We start from the raw sequence: 9,939 nt of genomic DNA, 5'->3' as shown, positions 1-9,939 counted from the left end.
GGACTACGTGTCATCCTCCACGTATCCCATATCACTATCATGATCCACCGTCACTTTATATGTAACCCTTACCTTCCTACCCTTCTCTCTCATAATCTTTACCAATTCTAAACCCAAAATCAAAGAATCTAATCCATATGGCTTCATCACACGATAAGCATCTCAGATCAACCCTTTAAATCTTATTCAATTTCATCTCACAACTTAACTTTTACCAGATGGCAACATTGGCCACACAATGCACCGGATTTCCATCCAACCACCTCCATCGCCGGAAAACGCTACAGATGTTGATAGTAGATAGTAGGGGAAGCGATGGTGATTCTACGGAGGATGAGAAGGATAATGGCGGACGCCGGAAGTTGAAGGACTTGTTTGTGACGTCGGTTGAAGAGAGTGGAGGTGACGGTGGAAACGTGGTGGATCGATGGAGGGGTGGTGATTGTGGTGGTTCGAGAGGATTCAGGCGGTTACCGGGGACGTTGCGGCAGCGGTTGGGTAGACAAGTGTGGAGGCCTGTATTGGTGACGATTCCGGAGTGAATATGGATGGATATAGGGTTTGAATCTATTTATAGAGTTGGATTCATGAATTTTGAGGATGATGTATGTGGACACTTGAAACTCTGTTATGTGAATATATTTCTTTTGTTTTTCTTATGTAAATTGTATTGATTTGGATAAAAGGATTTTACTAAATCTACTTCATGTTTGTATTTATGTGTTATATATTGACGTGGTATGGATCCTGTACATTAATCCAGAAGTGTGAGAAAGAAGTGTATTATAACATTATATATAACACTATATAACACAATATAAACACCGTATAACACTATATTTTGTTATCTAACAAAATATAGTGTTATATTTGTTATATAGTGTTACATGGTGTTACATAATGTTATACGGTGTTTATATGGTGTTATATAGTGTTATATATAGTGTTATAATACACTTCTCACACTTCTGGATTAATGTACAGGATCCTAAATCTATAGTGACGTTTTGTATTTATGTGTTACCTTAGAGGGGCATTCTTGATCCAAAGCATTTCAAGTCGGTCAGTTTGGGTTGCTTTTAAAGTTATATGGGTTGGTTTGGGTAAGATATTTTAACTAATGAGTCACAATGAGTCACTTGAAATTCCATCGTGTTATTTTCGGGTCAAAGCGGGTCGACAACATTAAAGAAATGGGCCGATGTGGGTTAGTGTCTTAAAGAAACGGGGCAGCTTTCGGATCGGAATGGGTTTCGAGCCGGCACAAGTATCCACATGAGACAGGTTACGGCACGAAACGGGTTTTGGACCGGAACGGGTTCAGTTCAAATTGAGTTTCAGGCCGAGACAGGTTTCGGCACGACGCAAGTTTTGGATCGGAATGGGGTCGGTTCGCGACGGGTTTCGGGCCGACACAGGTTTCTGCACAAGACGGATTTCGGATCGCAACGGGTTTTGGACCGACACGAGTTTCCGCATGAGACGAGTTTCGGATCGGGACGAGTTTCGTACCGTTTCGACCCGTACCGTTTTGACCTGTACCGTTTTGACGCGTACCGTTTCGATGCGTACCGTTTTGACGCGAACCGTTTCTACCCGTACCGTTTCGACTAGTACCGTTTTGACACGTACCATTTCGACCCGGCCGTTTCGAATCAAACTGTTTCGACACGAACCGTTTCGACGCGTACCGTTTCGACGTGTATTGTTTCGACGCGAACAGTTCGACCCATATCGTTTCATTTCGATCAATCGCTGATTTCTACAATCTTATCACTTCGTCTTTGTGATTCAGACTAACTTTATCAACGCAACAATTAACAAAACTTCTTCTTCTTCGGTAGATCAAACAACGATCACTACAACTAACAATATCAACATATTAATAATAATCAGATTTGCTACAACTTTTTTATTACCAATCAATATTACAGTCACACACTATCAATACTACAGTCACACACTATACTTAGTACTATCGAACAGTCAACAAGCACAAACAAAATTTCTTTCTCTTCTACAGTTCGGAATCAAAGCAAAGATCAATACTAAAGTCACACACTATACTTACCGACCCGGACCCGTTTCAACCCGACAAAATTACCACTTGATGTACAATCTCTCTCTTTTTTTTTAAGAAAAAAAAAACATTTTTTAACCAAACCGACCCGACCCGAAACCCGTTCTGACCCGGACCTGTTTCAACCCGAACCCGTTCCGACCCGAACCCATTTTGACCCGAACCAAAAAAAACCCTTATTTTAATTGACCCATTTCGACCGGAACCCGTTTTGACCCGAACTCGACTTGACCCAAAACGACCCAACCCGACCCCACCCGCGTGTTACACTAAGATACATTTAAGTTGTTGAGATTTATACTCAATCTCTGGTTCAGTCTTTATTTCAAAAAAAAAAAAAAAAAAAAAGAATCAACACTCTAATCTCTGACGTTGTCAATTTGATTCAATCAAGTCCCTTCCACTAACCGACTGTTTGTAATTCTGTGAAAAGACTCAAATACCCCCAAAATTTTACTTACAATTCAGTCCCTGCATGTTGATTTCTTAATTTCCCTCCATTTTCAAATGTTTTTCTTAATCTAGTAACAAACCATCTTTAGCCATTAATTAAACAGCAATATCAAGGTACTAACACAAAAACAAGAAGAGATCAACACATGTAACCAAAATTGGAATGTAGTTTATAATTTGAACTGGGTTTGACTTTTTAGAGTTGGGTTGGGTTTGACTCTTTTCCCTTCAACATGTTTGTCCTTTAGCAGTTTAAATTGATTTGAGTTTTAGAACTTGAATTAGGTTTCACCTTCACAGCACAAATCGACTTTTACTATCAAAACTTGAACTGGCTTGACTATCACTTATGACCTTTTATCTGGTCAAACAGTTCATGTTATCCCTATCAAGATGTATGCTCCCTGTTCAAGTGATTGATAACTCCTACTATGCATAAAATAGTCTATCATCCTTGTTCCAGAGTTTACTAAATCGTACTGTGCATAACAAAGTATATCATCGGTGTTCTTGAGTTTGGTATATCCAGTTGTGCAAAACAAAGTCTATCATGCATGTTCAACTTATAAGCAAGTCCAATTGTGCATACAATGAGAAAAGAACCAGTGTGCATCTTATGTTTAAAGGCTTATGTTCATTCAAAAGATAACGTCCAACAGTTGTTTGACTTATAAGTATGTCCAATTGTGCATTTCATGTTCAAAGGCTTATGCGCATTCAAAACATAATGTGTAGCAGCTATTCAACTTATATGTAAGTCCAATTGTGCATTTCATGTTCAAAGGTTTATGTGCATTCAAAACATAATGTGTAGCAGCTGTTCAACTGAATATAATCTAATGAAGATGCTATTGACATCATCCTAATGCACAACGTAGAAAACACAACTGATTATGTGCATTGAAAACATAATAGTCATCATATTCAAGTGCATGTAATCTAATCAAAATGTGTCTGACATGATCCTGATGCACAACATAGAAAGCACAATTGATTCTAACCCAACTTTAGAATCCTGTTTGACAACCAAACACAGTTAAGCTTATCAAAGCCATTATCATCCATTTTATAAGTCACACCCTGTTTAATAACTTCAAACATGGTAGAATAATCATCACTAATACTTTCACTTAACCATTAAAACTACCATTAGCATCCACTTAATAAGTAAAACATAGTTTAATAAGCATCAATAACAGTTTAATTAGCATCCTAATGAACATCATAAAAGGGTATTTCCTGATTATAAACTTCAAAAACCCAAAAATGATCAGGATTAGTCAAAAATCAACCCTTTAAAGTGTTATACTTATCCTAATAGTCAGATATAATATGTACAGCAAACCAAGCACCCCCTACCCTGTCATCATCCTCGCCGGCTGAAACAGAGCTCAATCCCGAACCCCTTTCCAGTCCTCAACAGAACCCGATATTGGATCTGGATTGTGCGTGGGGTTACCTGCACACGAATTCCAACTAGAATATGATGAAAACCAACCCACATTTCAGATTATATACATGGCATGCATAACGAACTCAACGAATTTAAGTAAAATTTACACAGTGGCGTACCAATAACGTGGGTTGTCATCAAGATTAATACGTATTGCCTCATATTTTCAACGATCGGAGTTGTCTGTGTGATTCACCAGCGGGTTTTGGAGGAGAGAAGGATTAAATTGGCGCTTCTTTGACAAGCTAGAGGGTATAAAGGTGTGAAAAGGGTTAGTTTTTGGTGAAATGACCAAACTGCCCTTCACGCCGTAAAATAATCTAACGGTTGATGTGTGAAAAATGTATATATTAATTTCGAAACAAGTTTTAAAATGGAATCGCTTCTAAAACACACAATCGGCAAGTGCACCGGTCGCAGTGTAGTGTAGATGGCAAGACCGGATGTCAATCCGTGGACACTATGGGCGAAATTTCGATACTTAACCTCTATTAAAAAACCTAGCTGATTTTAATTGGGAATTTTTTTGAGAAAAATATTTTTAAACGAGAAAGCAATTTAAATAAATAGACGACCAAATATCAGCAAGCGCAGACAACTAGAGACTGGACTGAAACTCAAGTATGAGAAAAATAGGTTACTTAGGCAACAATCCCTAGACTCATGGATAAAATCCTAACCTTGGTTCTAAATGAAGACTCTGTCTAACTCGATAAACCCCCGGAAGGTGAATCGAACCTAACAGTATGACACGCGAAGAAGTGCTAAAATGGATTGACTCGAGTTATCGACCACCAAGTCCCACAACCATCAGGTACTAAGTAATTTAATTACACACATTTGATGTTGCAAACTCAATCCGCTTTATCGCGATCCCCCAAACCCCTTACGTTTAGGCTTAAAAAATTCATTGATTCACCGAAGAAGACACCTCACATGTAACCAAGGATCTGACCTGTTTATTAAAATTTTCGACTTCAATGCCCACCTTCTTGTCGATTGTTACTGTGCATTTTGTTTCTCCTCTCACATTCTTATTCTCCTCTTCCATGTTCTAATCATTGTTTCTTTCATTCCTTGTTTCTAATTCCTCGACCAGATTGTTATTTGTTCTTTGGAAGAAAATCATTGCTTCATTCAGAGTCTCTATGACATTTCCTTGTACACCAAAAGGATTGAGGAGATTACCTGAGTTTCTCTTGTGCATCTTATCCTTTCTTTTATTCCTTCCTTTCCTCGTTGCTTGAAAAAACCCCCGGAGGTGAGTTTAGGTCCAAAAGCTCATCCTCAATAAAGTTTCCTTAGTTATCACTACACTCAGGCCCATTAGAGCATCCTCTGAAAAGTGTCTTTCCAAAGGCAGCTCATCAGTATCCACGCCAAAGTTTAAGTTACCCATGCATGCATCCACTTCCATGTTTCTTTCTGACTGTTCGTTAACCATCTGTGCCTCTTTGTCTACCTTGTCGTCGTCCAGACCTTCCACCTCGATCCGTTCAGATTCTAGCGATTGATTACCTGAACCTGACGAGTCTCCGATGGCTAGGAAATTTGGTGTCCACGGATCTGTATCCTTTTCCACCCATATCGTGTGAGCCTGATGTTGGACTCTGGATGCCCAATACACATATTAAATTGATGTGGCTAGTACGTTATGGTCCAAGTCGAGTCATACCCAATAACAAGCTAGACAAACACTTATAATATTTATTTGTGATATCATCAAACAAATAAATATTAACACTTATAATATTTAGAAATTGGTTTTCTAAATAATTGCACTTGAGAAACTAATAAATTATATGGATAATTTATTTTGAGAGAATATTTTATTTTGTTATTTAATGGGTTAAATATTATAAAAAGTTTATATAAGTCTTAGAACATATGACGTTGTATTTTATAAAAGTTATAATATATATATATATATATATATATATATATATATATATATATATAAGACTTATATTTTTTAAAAGAAAAATTGATTTTTTTTAAATAAAAGGTGGGCCGCCCCCAACATGTATCTTCCCAAAAATTGTGTGGTCCAATGAAATGGCATGCAATCTTACAAGTTAGAAGGGTTTTGATTGGGTGCAAATGGTGGCAATTCTCTCTCATGGTTTTATAACCAATTTTATGGCAAAAACTGAATTGGAAGACTTGAGAATTTTGCTCTCAATTTTCGGCCAAAACAAGGGTTTTTCAAGTGTTTCATTTTGGTCATAAGTGTGTTCAAATCCTAGCTACAATCAAGGTGTTTGTTGGAAGCTTGGGGTATACAAGCTTGAGGCCTTCTACTCTTGAAGGCAAACATTCAAGTAGCATCATCCGTTTCATTTCTTATTACTCCAAGAAGGTAGTTTTCTAAACATCCTATGGTTGTGTTTGATAGCATGCACGTTCATATATGGATCCGGGTTTTGGGATTTTGCTTATAAATGAAATTTATATCTTATAAGTAACATGTTTTAAATATTATTTCCGTTACGTTTTTATTTCATATGGATAAAATTGCTTTGATAAACATGTTAAAATCCCAACACCTGATTCTTCCACTGAATTACCATTTGTTCCGAGATTCTGTTCTTCTCCTTTGTCAAGATTCCAACCCTATCAAACGTTAAATTACCATCGTTTTATTCGCTTTGGATGGTACAATCACTCTGCCATAGCTATTGCCGATCAGGCCGAAAGTGTCTCCTGTCCATAAATGAGCAGGAACTTCTCTAATTGTTAACCACGCCAATTTGTCTTTTTGCTTGTAGTGATCTGACCAATATTCCAAAGACTGAAAAACCTTTTTCCATTGATTTTGCATATTTTCCATAACATGAATAGCTCTTTCTAGCTGCTCAAAAATCATTAGTATATTCAGTCCTCCCAAGTATTTTATCCTCACCCCAAAGATACCTGCATCAACCAATTCCTTATTCACATTAGCCAACACTTGAATTGATCTGGTTTCTCCTACTATAGTTGAGTTACGCCAGTCTTCATAGCTGTTAGCAGTTTCCGGTGCCAGAATAATAGTTTTGGTTGCCTCTTTTTGTTTGGCATTTGCAACCTTGTCCCGGAAAGTGACTCCGCCAGTCCCCTGCGAGAATGTCCTTGGAAAACCCCAGTATCCTTGTCGCCTATCCTTGCTCTACACCTCCATCCTGGTAGGCTTCTGTCTTTTTATCTCTGGTCTCCCTTAATGCTCCATTTATCATATTTTGCTGGATTAATACCTAGCTTTGCTTCGCCTAGATACACCATCCCCATGTTAAGCACAAAATCTTCATTATTTTCCACAGCTCCATACCTGATAAACCCAAAAAAAATTTCCTTGCTTATCTTTCCTCCTTGAAACATAAACAGAGATTATCTTGCCAAACTCTTTGAATCTCTCTTTCAGCTCCTCTTCAGTGCATCCATCAGGAATGTTTGAGACAAACACATTTGTGGTGGGAATGGTTGGCTTCCACACTCTTCTAGCCATAGTCTCCTGCTTCCTTGTTCTTCGACCTTTGTAGGTTTTCCACTCCTGCTGCTCATGTTGCCTTCGCTCCATTTTAAACTTTGGGTGTTAGATATTCATTAAAGCATTTAAATCAAATGTAATTGTGATGACATAAGTATATTAAAGGAATATAACTCAGTTTAACATATATTAACAATAAACTCATATTTTTCATAACCTACAAAATATATTCGACTATTACTCACGGTCTCAAATTTAGTCAAAATACTCTAATTTAGCTCGTTATCTCTTAATACCTTTAAAATCCACATATGAATCAAATACGAGTAGAGTTTACTGCAAATACCCCTAAGGTTACTCAAAAGTGTAGGAAATATTCATATAAAAATACGTATATATTCGACCACATCAAATATCCTCACACTTAAACCTTTTTCGTCCCTGAAAGCTGCAACGGAATCAGAACTAGGATAGATGGTTTCAAAAACTTTTAGTTAATTAAATTAAAAAGATAAAAACACGTGTTACTATGATTACCGATATTGCTATCCACTTAAACCCAACCGCCAACTCATCAATTCCCTTTTATTCTGACATTATGTTCAAGTTAACAATCCATCTAAAGGTCTCACACTCAAGGTCCACAAATCCACCTAATCCCATATATCAAGCTTATAAGGAAAAGATTAAAAATCTACCACTTTATATAAATAAACCTTATGTATTAAAATTAAATTTATGATGGAATAATGGATGATGATGATGATGATTAGCTTTAGCAATTTTTTTTTCTTGTTTAACTCAGAGGGTATTTTCACCAAGTCGCTATCCCAGTGGAAATACCATGAGCCTTACTCGAGTCACCATCCCAGTGGTTAATACCATAGGCGTCAATTATATTTATAAAATAGCTCATATAGATGGATGACGAATTTTTTTTGTAGGTGCCACCGAATCCTGATTTATTCTCATAAAAAGGATAAGGTGTGCCAATTTAATTAAAAATACTTATAGATTATTTACTCATAGTGGTACCTTTTATACTCAACAGTTTCGGCTTTTCTATTTCTCCTAAGATAAGAACCCACAAGACTTCATATTTTTTTAATAAGGTCTATCAAAAGCAATCTAGAAACCCTCTAAGTTGGTTGGACCTACCAGTACATCCCAGAAAATACGTCTTTTATCTATTTTATCTTTTATATATAATATTTTGAAAACCAAAAATCCCAATTTTTCTATCATTTTCCATTTATTTGCAAAAAAAAAAAAAAAAAAAAAAATTCTGGAACATTTTCTCATTTTCTTTTTTTTTATGAATTTTTAAAATTTTTATTTTTTTCTTTTTATTATTTTCTTTTATTTTTTTTACTCAAATCTACCTAAAAATATATAGTTTCCTATCCCCACACTTAAACTCTACATTGCCCTCAGTATAGGATGGAATACCACTAAAAAAATAAGAAATAAAATCCTAATATAATATATAAAAATACAACGAATCGGAAAGGACTTAGCTGGTTATGACAAAAATCAGTGCCAGTTGCGCGTGTCTTTAATCCGAACCCATACAAGATCGTATAGCATTTCCTTCATGATCGTATCCAAAACTAATATACTGGGGCTGCCCTTTACAATATGGTATAAGCTCGAAATCGCCGCCCGAATGGAGATTGAGTACGGGCGGTATCTTCCAAACCTGCACAAACAAAACAAAGCAAACCCAATCATAATATTGACTCTAAACGAAAACCGACTCAAGACTGACTCAACAGTAAAATGAAGGAAAATATACAAAACTCCACAACAACAAATACACCTACACCTCACACGCTCATGCCAACCTCTAGAAGATCAAACGTCTCTCCTTCTCTCTCCTCAGATGGGCCCTCAATGTAGATTTTCAACCTATGCTCATTCACCTTCAACCTTTGGCCTTCCTCATTCTCAATCTCGACAGTGCCATACGGAAAAACCTCAATAACTAAACGCGGACCCGTCCAACGCGACTTCAGCTTTCCCGGAAACAACCTCAACCGGGAATTATAAAGCAGCACCTTATCCCCACACTTAAATTCTTTCATACTCCTAATGTGGCGGTTGTACAGCTGCTTAGTCTTCTCCTTATAAGCCCACAACTTCTTGTACGCCTCATCGCGCAACTCCTCTAACTCGTGAATCTGAAGAAACCGGTTCTTGCCTGCAGCTGGTCAGTCAAGATTGACTGCTTTCAGTGCCCAGTATGCACGATACTCTAGCTCCACCGGTAAATGACACGCCTTCCCATAAATCAACTTAAAGGGTGTGGTCCCAATAGGCGTCCTATAAGCAGTACAGAAAGCCCATAAAGCATCATCCAACATTTTGGACCAATCCGACTGTTTCCGAGAGTTTTCTCCAGGGTTCTCTTAATACCCTATTCGAATTTTCCACATGCCCACTTGTTTGTGGATGATAGGCCGTCGAAAGCCGATGGGTGACCCCTTA

At 37.3% G+C, this 9,939-nt stretch overlaps 1 protein-coding gene across 1 annotated transcript; it reads left to right on the top strand.

The window, feature by feature from the left end:
* Window positions 1-218: 218 nt before the first annotated feature.
* On the top strand, window positions 219-542 carry LOC110906987. Its single transcript, XM_022152032.1, has one exon. It carries the CDS (start codon window positions 219-221, stop codon window positions 540-542), a length of 324 nt encoding a protein of 107 aa, XP_022007724.1.
* The last annotated feature ends 9,397 nt before the right edge of the window (window positions 543-9,939 follow it).

The sequence above is a fragment of the Helianthus annuus genome, chromosome 7 (assembly GCF_002127325.2).
Source record: "Helianthus annuus cultivar XRQ/B chromosome 7, HanXRQr2.0-SUNRISE, whole genome shotgun sequence".
NCBI classification, from domain to species: domain Eukaryota; kingdom Viridiplantae; phylum Streptophyta; class Magnoliopsida; order Asterales; family Asteraceae; genus Helianthus; species Helianthus annuus.
This window is presented reverse-complemented; position numbering and strand designations above follow the sequence as displayed.

Bases quoted from the DNA above. Each gene is read 5' to 3' on its own strand.
- LOC110906987 (XM_022152032.1), top strand. From the start codon at position 219: ATGGCAACATTGGCCACACAATGCACCGGATTTCCATCCAACCACCTC.